The sequence below is a fragment of the Bos indicus x Bos taurus genome, chromosome 10, assembly GCF_003369695.1.
Source record: "Bos indicus x Bos taurus breed Angus x Brahman F1 hybrid chromosome 10, Bos_hybrid_MaternalHap_v2.0, whole genome shotgun sequence".
In the NCBI taxonomy this organism is placed as follows: domain Eukaryota; kingdom Metazoa; phylum Chordata; class Mammalia; order Artiodactyla; family Bovidae; genus Bos; species Bos indicus x Bos taurus.
The window spans coordinates 99,589,451-99,608,025 of NC_040085.1; the positions used below are offsets into that span (position 1 = coordinate 99,589,451).

The following is an 18,575-nucleotide window of genomic DNA, read 5'->3' on the forward strand; positions in this document are numbered from 1 at the left end:
CTAGCACCTAACAGGGTTGAGAATTCATGTTCTGGAACTATAAATCCCAACTTGGAAAATCTGACTACTGTTCTCTGCAATTACATAATTTTAATAAACTGTAACATTTTGATCCATAAATCATACATCAAATCCCTTATGATTATACAGTGGAAGTGAGAAATAGATTTAAGGGACTAGATCTGATAGACAAGAGTACCTGATGAACTATGGACTGAGGTTCGTGACATTGTACAGGAGACAAGGATCAAGACCATCCCCATGGAAAAGAAATGTAAAAAAGAAAAATGGCTGTCTGAGGAGGCCTTACAAATAGCTCTGAAAAGAAGAGAACTGAAGAGCAAAGGAGAAAAGGAAAGATAAAACATAGGAATGCAGAGTTCCAAAGAATAGCAAGAAGAGATAAGAAAGCCTTCCTCAGTGATCAGTGCAAAGAAATAGAGGAAAACAGAATGGGAAAGACTAGAGATCTCTTCAAGAAAATTAGAGATACCAAGGGAACATTTCATGCAAAGATGGGCTCGATAAAGGACAGAAATGGTATGGACCTAAGAGAAGCAGAAGGTATTAAGAAGAGGTGGCAAGAATACACAGAAGAACTGTACAAAAAAGATCTTCATGACCTAGATAATCACGATGGTGTGATAACTGACCTCGAGCCAGATATCCTGGAATGTGAAGTCAAGTGGGCCTTAGAAAGCATTACTACGAACAAAGCTATGGGAGGTGATGGAATTCCAGTTGAGCTATTTCAAATCCTGAAAGATGATGCTGTGAAAGTGCTGCACTCGATATGCCAGCAAATTTGGAAAACTCAGCAGTGGCCACAGGACTGGGAAAGGTCAGTTTTCATTCCAATCCCAAAGAAAGGCAATGCCAAAGAATGCTCAAACTGCGACATAATTATACTCATCTCACACGCTGGCAAAGTAAGGCTCAAAATTCTCCAAGCCAGGCTTCAGCAATACGTGAACTGTGAACTTCCAGTTGTTCAAGCTGGTTTTAGAAAAGGCATAGGAACCAGAGATCAAATTGCCAACATCCACTGGATCATCGAAAAAGCAAGAGAGTTCCAGAAAAACATCTATTTCTGCTTTACTGACTATGCCAAAGCCTTTGACTGTGTGGATCACAAGAAACTGTGGAAAATTCTGAAAGAGATGGGAATACCAGACCACCTGACTTGCCTCTTGAGAAGTTTGTATGCAGGTCAGGAAGCAACAGTTAGAACTGGACATGGAACAACAGACTGGTTCCAAATAGGAAAAGGAGTACATCAAGGCTGTATAAACTGTGGAAAATTCTGAAAGAGATGGGAATACCAGACCACCTGACCTGCCTCTTGAGAAATCTGTATGCAGGTCAGGAAGCAACAGTTAGAACTGGACATGGAACAACAGACTGGTTCCAAATAGGAAAAGGAGTACATCAAGGCTGTATATTGTCACTCTGTTTATTTAACTTATATGCAGAGTACATCATGAGAAACGCTGGGCTGGAAGAAACACAAGCTGGAATCAAGACTGCCGGGAGAAATATCAATAACCTCAGATATGCAGATGACACCACCCTTACGGCAGAAAGTGAAGAGGAACTAAAAGGCCTCTTGATGAAAGTGAAAGAAGAGAGTGAAAAAGTTGGCTTCAAGCTCAACATTCAGAAAACAAAGATCATGGTATCTGGTCCCATCACTTCATGGGAAATAGATGGGGAAACAGTGGAAACGGTGTCAGACTTTATTTTTCTGGGCTCCAAAATCACTGCAGATGGTGACTGCAGCCATGAAATTAAAAGACGCTTAGTCCTTGGAAGGAAAGTTATAACCAACCTAGATAGCATATTGAAAAGCAGAGACATTACTTTGCCAACAAAGGTCCGTCTAGTCAAGGCTATTGTTTTTCCTGTGGTCATGTATGGATGTGAGAGTTGGACTGTGAAGAAAGCTGAGCACCAAAGAATTGATGCTTTTGAACTGTGGTGTTGGAGAAGACTCTTGAGAGTCCCTTGGACTGCAAGGAGATCCAACCAGTCCATTCTAAAGGAGATCAGCCCTGGGTGTTCTTTGGAAGGAATGATGCTAAAGCTGAAACTCCCGTACTTTGGCCACCTCATGGGAAGAGTTGACTCATTGGAAAAGACTCTGATGCTGGGAGGGATTGGGGGCGGGAGGAAGAGGGGACAACAGAGGATGAGATGGTTGGATGGCATCACTGACTCGATGGACGTGAGTTTGAGTGAACTCTGGGAGATGGTGATGGACAAGGAGGCCTGGCGTGCTGTGATTCATGGGGTCGCAAAGAGTCCGATACAACTGAGCGACTGAACTGAACATTTTGATGATCTGATCTAAGTCACTTCAAAGTCATGTCTGACTCTCTGCGACCCTGTGGACTATAGCCTTTCCAGTTCCTCTGTCCATGGGATTTTCCAGGCAAGAATAATGGAGTGGGTTGCCATGTCCTCCTCCTGGGGATCTTCCTGACCCAAGGATCAAACACGTTTCTCTTACATCTCCTGCACTGGTAGACAGGTTCTTTACCACTAATACCACCTGGGAAGCCCTTATTCTATATCCCAGAACTTCATTCCATGATCATAATATTCAGTTTTGACCTCTCAAAGAAATGCTAATTTTAAGACTCATCTAGTTATCACTCAGTCAAATGTATATCTGGTATGTCTCTGGTAAAAATAAAAATACTCAATATAAAAAATAATACTCTGGAAAATATCATGCTATAATGCTATTAATGATCTCTAGATATTAAGATTTTGAGTAAGTTCCAACTCTATAGTTTTCTACAGTTTCCAAATTTTCTATAAAGAGTATGCATTATCTTTAAAATCCCAAAAAGCATCTCTTTCAAAGCTATAGAAATAGGTATTATATCGCTCATTCAGAAAATAAAGAAACTGTTACATTTTAAACCTGAGTGATTTATCAAATAATCTGAGAAAAGAGGGTTGAACTGATATTGAAATTCAGGTCTCTTGTGATGCCCAGATCTACAGTTCAACAAAATAATGTAAAAGTTCTTTAAGAATAATTTTTAAATGCATATAATTAGGCAAAACGTCTCTATCATTTCATGGCATGATTTTTCAAACTTTAAATGACAAGATTAAGATCACTGAAAGTAAACCAAAGTTTATCCTATCAGAAAAACATATGTGTATTACAGGAGAAATAAAACTTATAGACAAGGTGGATCATGGTAGCAGCCCAGTTTCTGAAACTCTGCACACTACTCCTCCTGAAACCAAACAGACCAATCTCATGATGGAAATTACAACCCACAGACAATATCCCCATCAAAACCAGGTGACAGAGAGTCCCCAGGAGTCTTGCAGCATCGGGACTGGGCAGGATCAGCAGACAGAATGTGGAAACAGTGGAGGTGACAGGTGACCAACAGGTACTCATTCCACAGGGGCAGACCCTACCCTGATGGAAGCACTGACAACAACTGGCTTCACAGGCTGGAAACTGGGGCCAAGGCCCCAACAACAAATTCACTAAGAGGTTAAACACAATACTGTCACAGTTTAAACCAGATTGGTCCAATAGGAATACAATGTGAGCTATACAAAGTAACTTTAAATCTTCTAGTAGCTATGTTTAAAAAAAAACAAAATTTTAATCATATATTTTGTTTAACCCAATATACCCAAAATACTATCATTCAACACATGTAATCAATATGAAAAATAATTAATAACTTAGTTTTCTATTATTAACATATCTTTAAAATCCAGTGTGTGCTTTACACTTTTAACACTCCTCAGTTTAGACTAACCACATTTCAAGCGTTCCGTAACACCTGTGGCTAGTGGTCCCCATACTAAACAATACAAACTGAAACTCTTAACTATTTCAGAAATAGGCAGGAAATAATCTAAGCTATGGATTTTCCAATAGTCATGTATGGATGTGAGAGTTGGACCATAAGGAAGGCTGAGCACCAAAGACCTTTTTGAACTGTGGTGTTGGAGAAGGCACTTGAGAGTCCCTTGGACTGCAAGGAGATCCAACCAGTCCATTCTAAAAGAAATCAGTCCTGAGTAGTCACTGGAAAGACTGATGATGAAGCTGAGGCTCCAGTACTTTGGCCACCTGATAGGAAGAGCTGACTCATTTGGAAAGACCCTAATGCTGGGAAAGATTGAAGGCAGGAGGAGAAGGGGACAACAGAGGATGAGATGGTTGGATGGCATCATTGCTCCAACTCATGTCCATTGAGTCAAACTCTGGGAGATAGTGAAGGACAGGAAAGGCTGGTGTGCTGCAGTCCATGGGGTCACAAAGAGTCGAACCCGACTGAGAGACTAAACAACAACAAATCCTTTCTGGAATGGTAGAGTCTCACCATGAGAATAAGCTCCTTGAATGAGAATCCAAATTGAGCAAGACAGGAACACTTAGGGGGAGGGAGAGACAACACTGCCTTCATAATTTCTAAAATGTAAACACTACTCTGCCCCTTAATCTAAATAAAATCATGTTTTGTATTTCTGAACACTGACACAATATTTCAAAAGTCATCAATACATTATTACATTGTCATAGAAAGATTCCCAAAATACATACCTTTCAAAGAAAAAAAGGAATGAAGTATCATTTATACATGCTTTAGTTAAGTAAATACAAGAAAGCAACCTTCTGAAAATATAATCAAAAGGGGAAAAGCAGGCAAAAACAAAGGCACCATCAACTGAGCAACCAACCAGAAACTGTTCATTCTCAAAGTAAAACATTCCTTACCCTATTACATCAATCACCTTCAAGAGCTCAGGGTCAAGCAGCATAGAAGCAGAAATGGGCTCCCAGAGATTATCACTCGCTATGATTTTCACGTGCTGGAGACCTTGATGGTTCAGCATTCTTCTTAACACCTTTCAGAGAGAGAAACAGAACACAGGAAAGGTTAAAAATGAGTTTTCAGCTGCTGACTTACAACCAAGTGAGCTAAAGTGTCTTCAGATTCAACAAGTAGGATGAGAGTGTCAACATTATTTCTCAAGAGAAATGTGCCCCATGTGGAGAGGTAAAAAAACACTATCACTAAAATAATCTACTTCATGGGAATGTAAAAAGAAAAAAAAAAAAAAAAACCCAAGAGGCAAAAATATTTTAGAAGGATTTTCCCTCTGACTTTAAAATTACGTTTAGCCATAGAAAATTTGGGTGCAATGGTGGAAATTTTTTTTTTAAATCAGAGCAGTAATATCCATAAAAAAACACTACTCTGATATGAATTCTTACAGGAATTTTCTTATGCTGCTGCTGCTGCTAAGTCACTTCAGTCGTGTCCGACTCTGTGCGACCCCATAGACGGCAGCCCACCAGGCTCCACCGTCCTTGGGATTCTCCAGGCAAGAACACTGGAGTGGGTTGCCATTTCCTTCTCCAATGCATGAAAGTGAAAAGTGAAAGTGAAGTCGCTCAGTCGTGTCCGACTCTTCGAAACCCCATGGACTGCAGCCCACCAGGCTCCTCCATCCATGGGATTTTCCAGGCAAGAGTACTGAAGTGGGGTGCCATTGCCTTCTCCAGTTTTCTTATGCAGACACAGTAAATTGGGATCAGATTAAATACACATTGCCTGGTGGGCTCCAGGGGGTGGTAAAGAGTCAGACACAACTGAGCACACACACACGAAATGCCCTAACTTTTCATTTTATTTTGAGCATTTTTCAATGTCTTTAAATATTCTGCCATTACTTAAAGTACTACAATTATTAGAATTCTGCATCATGCTATAAGTAGAAACAAGAAATATTCTTTTGTTACCCTCAATGCTTTCATATACACAGCACAGGCAATAAAATCAGTCTGTAGGACTACCCGCCCACCAGATTAAAAACAACAAGCTAAACTGTAACAGGAATAAATTCACAGAGCAAGAGCGCTTTGTTTTGTGCTTGGGCCCCAAGAGGGCCCCGAAAGAGGCACAAGACAGGGTCCTCGCCGTCCAGTGGCAAACACACTTGGCAGCACGCTAACACTAACAGGGTGTCCTAGACAATCACAGAGTGGTCCATACTGAGCAGTATGGACTGCCAATACATGCAGCAGGACCCGAGAAGAGGGGACATCATTTCACCCAGGAGCAGAAGATGCCGATCTCAAAACAGTAGTTCTCGATGGACAGCTGTGTGTGAACTCACTGCGACACCCCCATGCACTCTGAACTATCAGGCTCATAGTTGCAGGCACTCAGTAAATATTGATTAAGGGGGAACAAAGAATTTCACAAGCTCTCTTTTCACATTCTGAGTTTTCTGAACTAAAGAAATTTCCAAATAATGTGCTCTCACCAATTCCACTCTGAAAGCAATCTGAACAGATCCTTAGAGATCAACTAACTCTCAAGAGTTGGACACAACTTGGCATCTAAACAACAAACTCAAGATTCAGTAGAACTCAGAATCCCGAGCTCTCTGTTAGGAGACCAGCTTGAGTCTCATCACTCTGAAGTTCTTTCTTACTCTTACAGAGAGGAGGTAGAGCAACTCAGTCACATTTGTATTTATCATGATGATCTATTTTTTCTAATTCTATTCCTAGAGCATCATCTCTAAAATCGCTTACTTTTTAATATGGTATATTCAAATAATACTGTAAAATATACGAGTCTAGAAACTGTGTTTTATACATAAATTGCCAAAATGAGGATGAAAAGTAGCATTCTTTGAGCAAAGCTTTATCTAATGTATTCCAAATGTTTTTGCTGTGGAATCTTTCCCTTTCCACCCTCCCTCTCCCCCCACAAAAGTCTAGACAGAAATATTACTTATAAGATAAATGGAAAGGATGCTGTTCTGATTGAACTGAACGAGGGTCCAGAGACATCCATTTCCATTCACTACGCTCAGATCCTATAAGGGATTTTCCAGACACAATTGAAAAACAAAGTCAATCATAAATACAGTGTGGTGACGTCAATCAGTCGTGTCCGACTCTTTGCAACCCCAGGGACTATAGCCCACCAGGCTCCTCTGTCCATGGGATTTTCCAGGCCAGAATACTGGAGTGGGTTGCCATGTCCTTCTCAAGGGGTCTTCCTGACACAAGGATCAAATCTGGGTCTCTCGCATTGCAGGCAGATGCTTTACCATCTGAGCCACCAGGGAATCCCAAATACAATGTAAACAGCAAAAATAAAAGAAAAAAATAGCCTTGCCATCTTCACATACATTGCTTGTTTGTACTATATTTATTTCTACTCTTAAAGACAAATCCTTATTATTTCCAGGGGCCATCTTACTATACTATATGGAATATATATTCATTAAGCTTATTGAATCTCAATACCTGCATTCATGTGCCATTATTGAACTCTCTCTCATGGGCCTTTTAACAAACAGGACACAGATTTTAGGAAAATATTACTACAAAAATGGCAAATGCAAACTACAAGTTAGTTCCTAAGATGTGTTACTGCAGGCAAACTACAGTTTGAGAGAAAAGGAAACAAAGTCTAAAACATTTAGAACACTGATGATGAGTCTTAGAATAGGAATTAGTCTTTCAAATCAGGCAAGCTGAATTAGAATGCAAAGGAATACGCAACAGGCTCTTAATAGTAAAAACAAATAAATAAAACAACCACCTTAGTTGCAGACCATTAGCTTAAAACAAATATGAAACTAAATTCTAATGCTTTTAAAGCTTCTTTCAAATGAAATACATTTGAAAGCTAAAAACAATCATATGGGCTTCCCTGGTGGCTCAGATGGTAAAGCACCTGTCTGCAATGCAGGAGACCCAGGTTTGATCCCTGGGTTGGGAAGATCCCCTAGAGAAGGAAATGGCAGCCCACTCCAGTATTCTTGCCTGGAAAATCCCATGAATGGAGGAGCCTGGTGGGCGACAGTCCATGGGGTCGCAAAGAGTCGGACATGACTGAGCAATGTCACTTTCACTTTCACTTCTCTCAAAGAGAACATGTGTAATCCCAAGGTGGGGGTTGGCGGGGCGGTGGAGCGGGGCGGGACTTGAAATGTCAAGTTTGGGAAGATGAGAGTTCATCACAGCAACACGGTCTACCTGACTATAGGGCTACACGGGATATGGGCACTAACTTGGCTTCTGCTCTGTCTTCCTGCTGCTCTCATCAGACCTGTACTCATCCTAGTCCCAGCTTGCCACTAACGACTCCTTGCCCTCCACAGCCACCCACCCACCCTGCCGCACTCTCACCCCTTCGCTGGTAATGCCTGCCCCCTGCAGTTAACTTTGAGTTACCCGGCTCTGGCTGCATTCAATCCTCTCAATCTCTGCCTTCTCCTCCGCACAACTAGTGACTAAATCATGCCGTTAATCCAAAACACACCAGCCTATTGATGGCTCAGTGCCCCTGCTGGTCTAATCCATCTTTCTCCACTTGCTCTGCCCCCAAACCCCTTTACTTCCCCGTCTTCACGTCTTCCCAATGGCATCGTCTGCCTTAGCAACTTGTGGAGTTCCTATCCATCCCAGCTTGAAGATTCCAACTAGTCTTTAAATAGAATTCCCTAATCTCAGATACAGGCATCAACTCCTCTCTGCGCCCCCTGACAAGCACTATTCTGCTAAATAAATCATGACTGATATTTCAGTTGGTCATATGGGACTCTACAGTCCCCAAATGTGAACTCTTTTTGGGTAGAAAAAGCACGTTTTATCCTTGTATTCCAAGCACATATACGTTGTCTGACAAACTAGGTGTTGAGTAAATGCTTCCTGGCTGACTGACTGAATAAATAAATGAAATAAATTTAGTGGATATGACGTGCTTAAAAGAATAAGACACTCAATTTAAAGAAAAAAAAATGTAACCATGAAATTCTATTTCTTAGAGAAAAGACATAATAAAACAAGACAAACAGAACTATAAAGTAAACCAGAGAATATCTCCACTTGAAAAGTTAAACTGCCATCTGTTTTCCAGTGATGGGAAGGGCTATTACTCTCAGATTTTCCTTTCCTAAAAAATAGTAATAACAGTAGCTACCCCATAAAGGGGCAGTAAGAATTAGAGAGAGATAAATATTTAGGCAAAGTACCTCTAAAAGAAACACACTTTGCAAATATTAGTTGCTATCTATTTGCTAATCACAAATAGAAACATACAACACACTCCAATGTAACGGGAGAAAGAAAGAAAGAAACAGGAGAAAGAAACAAATAAGAATTTCTTGTTTCCAAAGAAAACAAGAATGAGATAATATACTACAAATTTGATACATGACAATGAAAGAAAAATTTAACATTTCTTGACATTCTAAAAATCTAAATGATATAGTTGTTCTATAACAATTATCATAATTATACAAATAATGAATTTTTAAATAGGAAAATTCACCACAACTCTATAGACAAAGGCAATTTGGGGATTAGAAGGAATTATATAATTTTATGTTACAACTGGCAAAACACATCACTGTGCTGTACAAAATGCAGTGTTCCTACTACTGATTTCCATGGAACTATAAAGGGATTTTTCACTAATAACTTAAAGATAAAAAGATTTTAAAGTTGTACAGACCTTGATATAATTAATGTCAAATGCCCTCTCATTCCATATCTGCAAAACAGAAAGTCAAAATGTCAGAATTGTAAGATTTTGTGCCAGAAAGTAAACGCTACCACTAAGATGCCTCTTCTCTCACCATCTTTCATATTATCTGGAAAGCCATTTTTCTTACTTAATAGAATCTCCTGCTATCAACTTTATAGATACTTATGCTGCTGCTAAGTCACTTCAGTCGTGTCCGACTCTGTGCGACCCCATAGACGGCAGCCCACCAGGCTCCTCCGTCCATGGGATTCTCCAGGCAAGAACACTGGAGTGGGTTGCCATTTCCTTCTCCAATGCATGAAAGTGAAAAGTGAAAGTGAAGTCGCTCAGTCGTGCCGACTCTTAGCGACCCCATGGACTGCAGCCCACCAGGCTCCTCCATCCATGAGATTTTCCAGGCAAGAGTACTGGAGTGGGGTGCCACTGCCTTCTCTGATAGATATTTATAAGACAACATAATTTTTAATTAAAATAGTATTTTTAAAAACCTTAACATATTTGGAGGGTATTTTTCAAAAAGTCACTTACTCCAGAGATTTCTAAAAATGGAATATTAAATCATTCAATAAAGATTGACAAGACAGTGTATGCCAGGAACTACAGCAGGCACTGGACACTTAGCACACATAGGACTGTGGCAGTAATTCTTACCAGTCCCTACAAGCACCCCTGGAAGCCAAGTATTAATAAGGACACTGCACAGGGGTCATGTCTTTAGCACACACAGAGAGTCACAGTGATGTGTGCCATCATGAAAGCAAACTCTTAATGAAGACAGATAAAAGGAACACGCACAAATCTCTCAGGCTTAGAATCAACAGCATGAGGTTTTGGGGTTGAAATAGAACTTCGCTAAGACTTTCATTTTGCACCTGAGAGATGGGCATAGCTTCCAAATACTCTTTTCACTCAAGTGATTCTGGTGGTGGTGGTTCAGTCGCTAAGTTGTGTCCGACTCTTGCAGCCCCATGGACTGTAGCCCACGAGGCTCCTCTGTCCATGGGATTCTCCAGGCAAGAATACTGGAGTGGGTTGCCATGCCCTTCTCCAAAGGATCTTCCTGACCCAGGTCTCCTGCACTGCAGGCAGATTCTTTACCAACTGGAAAGTGATCTTATGAAAGAAACTTCCTTACCATGGTGTGTGGTTATAGTCTAAAAGAGATGTGAATAACACATTTTCTGACAGAAACATTTTCTGTGACTTTACCATAATAGAATGTTGCAAGACTCACACCTACATTTAGTTTCACTATGGGTTAAAAATACTTGGTATTTAAGAAAAGTTCTCAAACACAACAAACTAACTTTCAGTTATAATCTAGAGAAGCATAACAAAAACAGTATGTTCTTGCTTCTGGCCTCCTACAGCCCCTGGCTTGCCCTCATGCCCTGTATCGGGTCCTAGGACCCTGTAGTGCACCTGCTGCAGTGTCTGCCCCTCTCACTCAGCTCCTCAAGGGCTGATTAACCGTGCCCCTCCCCCAAGATATATTGGTCACAATGCCTGCAACACAGGAGCAGCTCTGTAATTGCTGGCTAACTGCACGAAAGCTTTTAAAATCAGTTTTGACAGCATATTTATTAGCCAAAGTGTATAGAGACCTACTGTGTGTGTATGAGGCTCTGTGGGGGCACAGTGCGGGGTGAGGCATGCCTCCAGCCAGCCAACAGACCAGCTAGAACCACAAGATGTTAGGCCTCACATTTTTAAATCATTAAAAGGGGTTAAGCAACAGCTCAGGACAAGAGTAGGCATATTTCTAACAGCCTGCCTAATCAGACCCACCATTCGTATTTTTTACAGCCTGAAAGCTAAAAATGGATTTTACAATTTTAAGTGGTTACATTTTAAAGGGTTATATAATTACCTACATAATATGCTTAATATTGCCTTCTGATCCACAAAACTTAAAATATCTACTCTCTAGCACTTTTAGAAGTCTGCTACTCTCTACTTTAGGACCACAGAAGATTGAGGGAGCAAAATTAGATTAATCACTAAGCTATAAAAGTAAAAACACAATATTGTTGTAAGAATTATTAACAGAAAAACTAGGGAAAGCTTAGAAGAAGGAGAATGTGAGCTGGGGTGGTACCAAAACCAAAACAGAAACAGTGCAGGGAGTCATACACTACATACAGGTTTCAAAAGTGGGAAGAGGTGGATGGACAGAGAGGAAGAATCAGTGGTGACACAGAGATAATTTGTCAACAGACACCAAAAGAACAAATTAGTCTCAGAACACAAAGATGTCAACAAAGTGCCAGAAATTACTTTAAAAAATTATAAATAAATGTTCAAAGCTTAATCATGTTCTGAAAAATATATTACTGACTCCGATATAATCAATGTCCAGGTCATGATAATGCTTGGACCCCACAATCCAGGTCACGATGTAGTACGCGGTCAGCTGAAGATTGACGTAAGGCCAATTGAAGCCCTTCCCCAGCCATCCAGGGAACGACCACGGCAGCCCTGCAGAGACGAACAGGCAGAGTTGGATCAGGTGTAACAGCGCAGGCACCACTAAAACCAAAGCAAAGCAAGCAGAAGGGCCGCCAACACAGCCTAAGCACAAGCCAGCAAAGGTCTGACGACAGCAAGACCCATGCCGCGCACAAATGCTCAAACTCCCTTCCAGTTTATGAGCATGGTAACTCCTTACTGATCCTGAGAGTCACGTTCCGTGATTCTAAGGGCTCTTTCAATAAAAAGAAATAAAAACAAACAGAAACCCTTTTCTCAGTGATATTTACCAACAGAAACAAATGTAACATATAACTTAATATCCCCACCCCTGCTAAAAAGATATTCAATGTACAATTTTTGTTCTCTGAAGGCAAATCAAAGAGTTTTGAAAGGCTTATGCTTAACCTGGTGGCTCAGACAGTAAAGATATCTGCCTGCAATGCAGGAGACCCTGGTTTGATTCCTGGGTCAGAAAGATCCTCTGGAGAAAACAGCTATCCACTTCAGTATTCTTGCCTGGAGAATTCTATGGACAGAGGAGCCTGGAGGGCTATAGTCCATGGGGTCACAAAGAGTTGGACATGACTGAGCAACTAACACTATGCTTAACTACTTCTGTGAGGCAAGTACAATACAAATTCCTCACTCACTACTACATCTTCTTACAACTTGAAGCTATCTAAATACTAATTAATAAGGTAATCGAATTTTGCAAAACTACTTTTTCTATATGGCAATATAAGTGCCAGTGACTCAGTAGGGAAATAGCCCTTTGTTATATGATATTGAACAAATAATCCACACTCTTCTAATACCCCAGTTATTATTAAGTTTAAAAGAGAGAGAGAGAAAAGAAGCACTAATTATGATTCTAAATCCTAATTCGCTTACTAATATATTAAAATAAGATCAACATTAAGTTCCTTAACTGTTAATATGTTACGAATCTAGTTTACCACTGGAAAAAAATAAAATCAAAATGACAAAATGCTTATTTTTCTAAGCTCCAGAAAAATGCCTAAGTTGTATCTACACAAGAAATGTGACATTAAAATAATGAAATGCCAAATACATTCTGAAGGCCCACCATAATTAAGTCTTTGTTAGGACAGGGTTCAGCTTGCCAGATTTTCTGCATTTAAATGGGAACTGACCTTGAAAGCAGCCCAGGGGTTAAGTATGTGCGGAAGTCAATGATGCTTTTTACTGCTCAATTTCTGAAAACACTTACTAAAGTCCATTTAGAAAAAACACACTGACTCCTCATTTTTTTTTACTTAGAAAAACTTACGCTTGTCCTTTGATGGTTGAAAATGATTTTAAAAATAATGTGACGTTAACCCCTATAAGCTAAGACCACAGCAAGAAAAAGAAATGCAAAAAGATTGTCTGAGGAGGCCTTACAAATTAGCTGAGAAAAGAAAAGAAGCTAAAGGCAAAGGAGAAAAGGAAAGATATAATATATGAATACAGAGTTCCAAAGAATAGCAAGAAGAGATAAGAAAGCCTTCTTCAGTGATCAATGCAAAGAAATAGAGGAAAACAACAGAATGGAAAAGACTAGAGATCTCTTCAAGAAAATTAGAGATACCAAGGGAATATTTCATGCAAAGATGGATACAATAAAGGACAGAAATGGTATGGACCTAACAGAAGCAGAAGATATTAAGAAGACATGGCAAGAATACACAGAAGAACTGTACAAAAAAGATCTTCATGACCCAGATAACCACGATGGTGTGGTCACTCACCTAGAGCCAGACATCCCGGAATGCGAAGTCAAGCGGGCCTTACGAAGCATCACTATGAATAAAGCTAGTGGAGGTGACGGAGTTCCAGTTGAGCTATTTCAAATCCTAAAAGATGATGCTGTGAAAGTGCTGCATTCAATATGCCAGCGAATTTGGAAAACTCAGCAGTGGTCACAGGACCGGGAAAAGTCAGTTTTCATTCCAATCCCAAAGAAAGGCAATGTCAAAGAATGTTCAAACTACAGCACAATCACACTAATCTCACACGTTAGCAAAGTAATGCTCAAAGTTCTCCAAGCCAGGCTTCAACAGTACATGAACCGTGAACTTCCAGATGTTCAAGCTGGATTTAGAAAAGGCAGAGGAACCAGAGATCAAATTGCCAATATTCACTGGATCATCAAAAAAGCAAAAGAGCTCCAAAGAAACATCTACTTCTGCTTTATTGACTATACCAAAGCCTTTGACTGTGTGGATCACAACAAACTGTGGAAAATTCTTAAAGAGATAGAACACCAGACCACTTTATCTGACTCCTGAAAAATCTGTATGCAGGTCAAGAAGCAACAGTAAGAACCAGACGTAGAACAACAGACTGGTTCCAAATTGGGGAAGCAGTATGTCAAGGCTGTATATTGTCACCCTGCCTATTTAACTTATATGCAGAGTACGTCATGAGAAATGCTGGGCTGGATGAAGCACAAGCTGGAATCAAGATTGCCGGGAGAAATATCAATAACCTCAAATACTCAAATGACACCACCCTTATGGCAGAAAGTGAAGAGGAACTAAAGAGCCTCTTGATGAAATTGAAAGAGGAGAGTGAAAAAGTTGGCTTAAAGCTCAACATTCAGAAAATGAAGATGATGGCATCCGGTCCCATCACTTCATGGCAAAAAGATAGGGAAACAGTGGAAATGGTGGCTGACTTTATTTTGGGGGGCTCCAAAATCCCTGAAGATGGTGACTGCAGCCATGAAATTAAAAGACACTTGCTTCTTGGAAGAAAAGCTATGACCACCCTAGACAGCATATTAAAAAGCAGAGACATTACTTTGCTAACAAAGGTCGTCTAGTCAAAGCTGAGGTTTTTCCAGTAGTCGTGTATGGATGTGAGAGTTGAACTATAAAGAAAGCTGAACACAGAAGAATTGATGCTTTTGAACTGTGGTATTAGAGAAGACTCTTGAGAGTCCCTTGGACTGCAAGGAGATCCAACCAGTCCATCCTAAAGGAAATCAGTCCTGAATATTCATTGGAAGGACTGATATTGAAGCTGAAACTCCAATACTTTGGCCACCTGATATGAAGAACTGACTCACTGGAAAAGACCCTGATGCTGGAAAAGATTGAAGGTACGAGGAGAAGGGGACGACAAAGGATGAGATGGTTGGATGGCATCACCGACTCAATGGACATAAGTTTGAGTAAACTCCAGGAGTTGGTGATGGGCAGGGAGGCCTGGCATGCTGCAGTCCATGGGGTCACAAAGAGTTGGACACGACTGAGCAACTGAACTCCTATAAAATGGACCTCAATAAATCACACAATTTAGCCTGAATGTGTAAGCCTATTTGAAACAACCAAGGTCATTTCAAATGATAAGAGTATGCTTCTGTGTGTGTTTGAAATCTTTTATAGGACTGTACACTGCTACAGGAGAACAGTACAAGGAATATAGTCTCAGGTGAGAAATTATCCTGCTACTAGAATTTCAGTTCCACAAGGAAAGGATTGTTCTAGGCATCCCCGCCTCGAACAGTGCCCACCACATCCTTGAGGTCCAAAACAAACAACAACAAAAATCACTTCTGTATGCACCTCTTCTACAAGTGGGATCCACTAATGTATGTAACACACAATTTTGCAAGTTAGTTGGGATATACTGCTGCTGACTATAAACTGGCACCTCCATCTACCTCTACAAGGATTAATCATGCGCACTGTACTGCCAATTTTCAATACCCCCTGAACGGAGAGCAGAAATGAAGCACTCTGTGATACATACTTTCAGAAGCCCATTTTGTGAGCCCAATTCTTGTATCTCCTCATCTCTAGAAAAGCGCTAAACTCCCTCATGGGGATGCCTGCCCCTCATGGCCAGCAGAAACCTTCCACAAAAATGTGAACCTGCTGGCATGTGCTCCCCTCACTAAAACCACATGCACGCTGGCCTCCCCTGCCTCTCTGGAGGCACTCTTTCCTCTTTCTCAAGTGCTGTCTCCCGGGCTGCAATCTCATTTTGCCCCAGAGAAAACTTAACTCATAACTCTCACATTGTACATTTTTTTAAGTTGACACAGTTGCATATACAATATACAATCTTATAAACACTGTCCTTTTACAAATTTTAATGAGACATTCTGTTGAGGAAATTAGTATAATACCACCCAAAAACAGAAAAACACAGAATAGACTTAGGTTCTAAATATGATTTTCACGGTTACTAATTTTCCAACCTTAAGTCAGTGGTATAACTCTCTAAGCCTCCACTGCTTCTACAAAATGAGAACATAACGCCTCCCTCCAGAGGCAGGATAAGTATCAGACACAATATACATGAGCAAAGGAAGACGCATGGCTGGCACATGCTTGGCTGCTGGTAGCGTACTGGCAGTGTTAACCACATGATTAGCACTTCAGCAGTAACAGGTATTCCACACACAAAATTGAGAACTTTAAAAGGAAGCAGACTACAAAAGTATGGCAAACTTCACTTCTTACCTATGAGTGTAATATTAGGGTTCCGCTTCTTAGCCTCCTTCATCAACCACCATTCATACCCTCGGAAATAATTCTCATCCAGTGCGTAGTGCATGTGGGAGGGCTCCGTGCCATCTGAAAGGGAGAGAGCAAACAGAAAGGAGACTATTAATGGTGATTCATAGGCCACACTCTACACACACAAACAGATTACAGACAAGTAGCTTCCAGATCCAATCCTGACCTGGGGCACATAAGAATAATCTTATATAACTTAAAGGTAGATGATCAGAGCATATTATTGCACTTTTCCATTGCCCTCAGCATCACAAAGGTCTTAAATAATAAACCACAACTTTCTATCATAAGCTGTGAGTGTTATCAGCTCGCATAGCTGAAAATTTCTAGGACTAATATCCTGCTGGGAGTTGGTCTCTGGGGTTTTCAAATCCCCACGCCCAGCTCTAAGTTCAGCCCACCTCAACTTCTAGCTTCTCAATCCCAGACGTGAATCCTGAGCTGCTAAGTCCCAGTTTCCAAACCCCGTGCCTTAAGCCTATAACATGCCTCCTTAAATCAAGACAACAGAACACTGAGAAAATAGGAATGAGCACACTTTGCCAGTGTAAGAAAAGTCTATAGTAATCTCTACAGGGTGTCTAGGTAGGTGAATAACATCCATCCTCATGTGTTCCCACGTTTCACATACATCTGACCTGGGAGAGGCGCCCCAGCCCTTTTCTTCTTAAATGTAAACATAAGAATTCACAAGAGCTACCTGCTTCTGTATCTCTATCTCTAATCTAGCTTCAGCAAATGAAGATGGCCAGTCATTATCTATTCTGCAAAAAAGGGTTTCACAATAAAATGCATGCCTTCCTACAACAGCTAGGCGATGGTTTTGTTATGGGGTTTTTTTTGTTTTGTTTTTAATTTGCATTTTTTCTTTCAGCATAAATACCAATACCACCATGCAGATATATCTATTTAACAAAAATTACTTACAAGTCACTAACAGGAACACAGGCATATAGACAATACTCTAATACTCATACTGTAATGGAGTCTAACCCATAAAAAAATAAGCTATATATAAGCATTGAGAGAATTTTCTTCTTCCTGAAAACCAGAGACCTAAAAAATTTTTAATTGACTACATGTATTACACAAAGCTAATCAAAATGATGACAATTAAAGACTGCAAATTTACTGGTTAAATTATTTTATTTTTAAAGGACAAAAACACTGTATCTTTAAAATACCAATTATTTATATTTTGCCACATATTTTATTTAAAGCTAATAACACCTTTTTTTTTACATGCTTAATACATTAAAAACTTACTTTCTTAAAACTTCTTAGTAAAATTTCACTTTCTCCCTATTCTCTGTCTAGTGACTATTAGTTTATAAAAAACTGTGGATTTATTTACTACTGATTCTTCAACTAAATAAGCAATCTAAAGTCCACAGGCTGCTTTGTATGAAAAAATACATGTTTTGATATAATATTTTTTAAATAACTATAATGAAAAAGGAACAATAAAGAACAATCTAAACAATAATCAACATCAGAAATGTTGGCATTATTTATATTCTGAAACCACAGTCTACGAGTTTAGGTACAGGTTCAAATATTGGAGGCAAATATCCCGGTCCCCAAACCCTCCTACCTGTTGTCTGCCCATCACCACCTATTTCAACTTTTAGGATATGCAGTGAGGCACCGAAGTTTGGCTGGGGAAAGAAGTAACAATATTAACAGTATGAGTCACTGTATGAAGGAAAACACTTCAAGACGATTACTAATCACTGCCTTTGATTTTACAGATGAGAAAACCAAAGCAAAACTTCAAACAGATAGTAACTTATTCCAAAAGTAATTTACCAGATTTTTAAAAACTAGAATTGTGAAGATGCTAAAGACTATTGCTGAAATTCACCACAGTTTCTAAAATATCACAGACACAATTAAATCATTATTTGTTCACTACCTTAAAGAGATAATCCAGTACTTCAGAACGGTAGGGCTCTGGGTAATTTACTAGAAGTCGGGAGGTTGCCTAAAAAAAAAAAAAAGTTTTCAA

The 18,575-nt window shown here is 39.9% G+C and overlaps 1 protein-coding gene across 2 annotated transcripts in view; it reads right to left on the bottom strand.

The window, feature by feature from the left end:
• The window catches only part of GALC (galactosylceramidase), a 57,493-nt gene that overhangs the window by 27,634 nt on the left and 11,284 nt on the right, over positions 1-18,575 (bottom strand). For both annotated transcript variants that reach the window (XM_027552661.1, XM_027552663.1), the window contains exons 2-7: positions 18,483-18,551; positions 18,162-18,225; positions 16,511-16,624; positions 11,902-12,041; positions 9,531-9,569; positions 4,763-4,893 (exon numbers count right to left, since the gene is read on the bottom strand). In XM_027552661.1, coding sequence (XP_027408462.1) covers positions 4,763-4,893; positions 9,531-9,569; positions 11,902-12,041; positions 16,511-16,624; positions 18,162-18,225; positions 18,483-18,551 — 557 coding nt within the window. The remainder of the gene's footprint in view (positions 1-4,762; positions 4,894-9,530; positions 9,570-11,901; positions 12,042-16,510; positions 16,625-18,161; positions 18,226-18,482; positions 18,552-18,575) is intronic.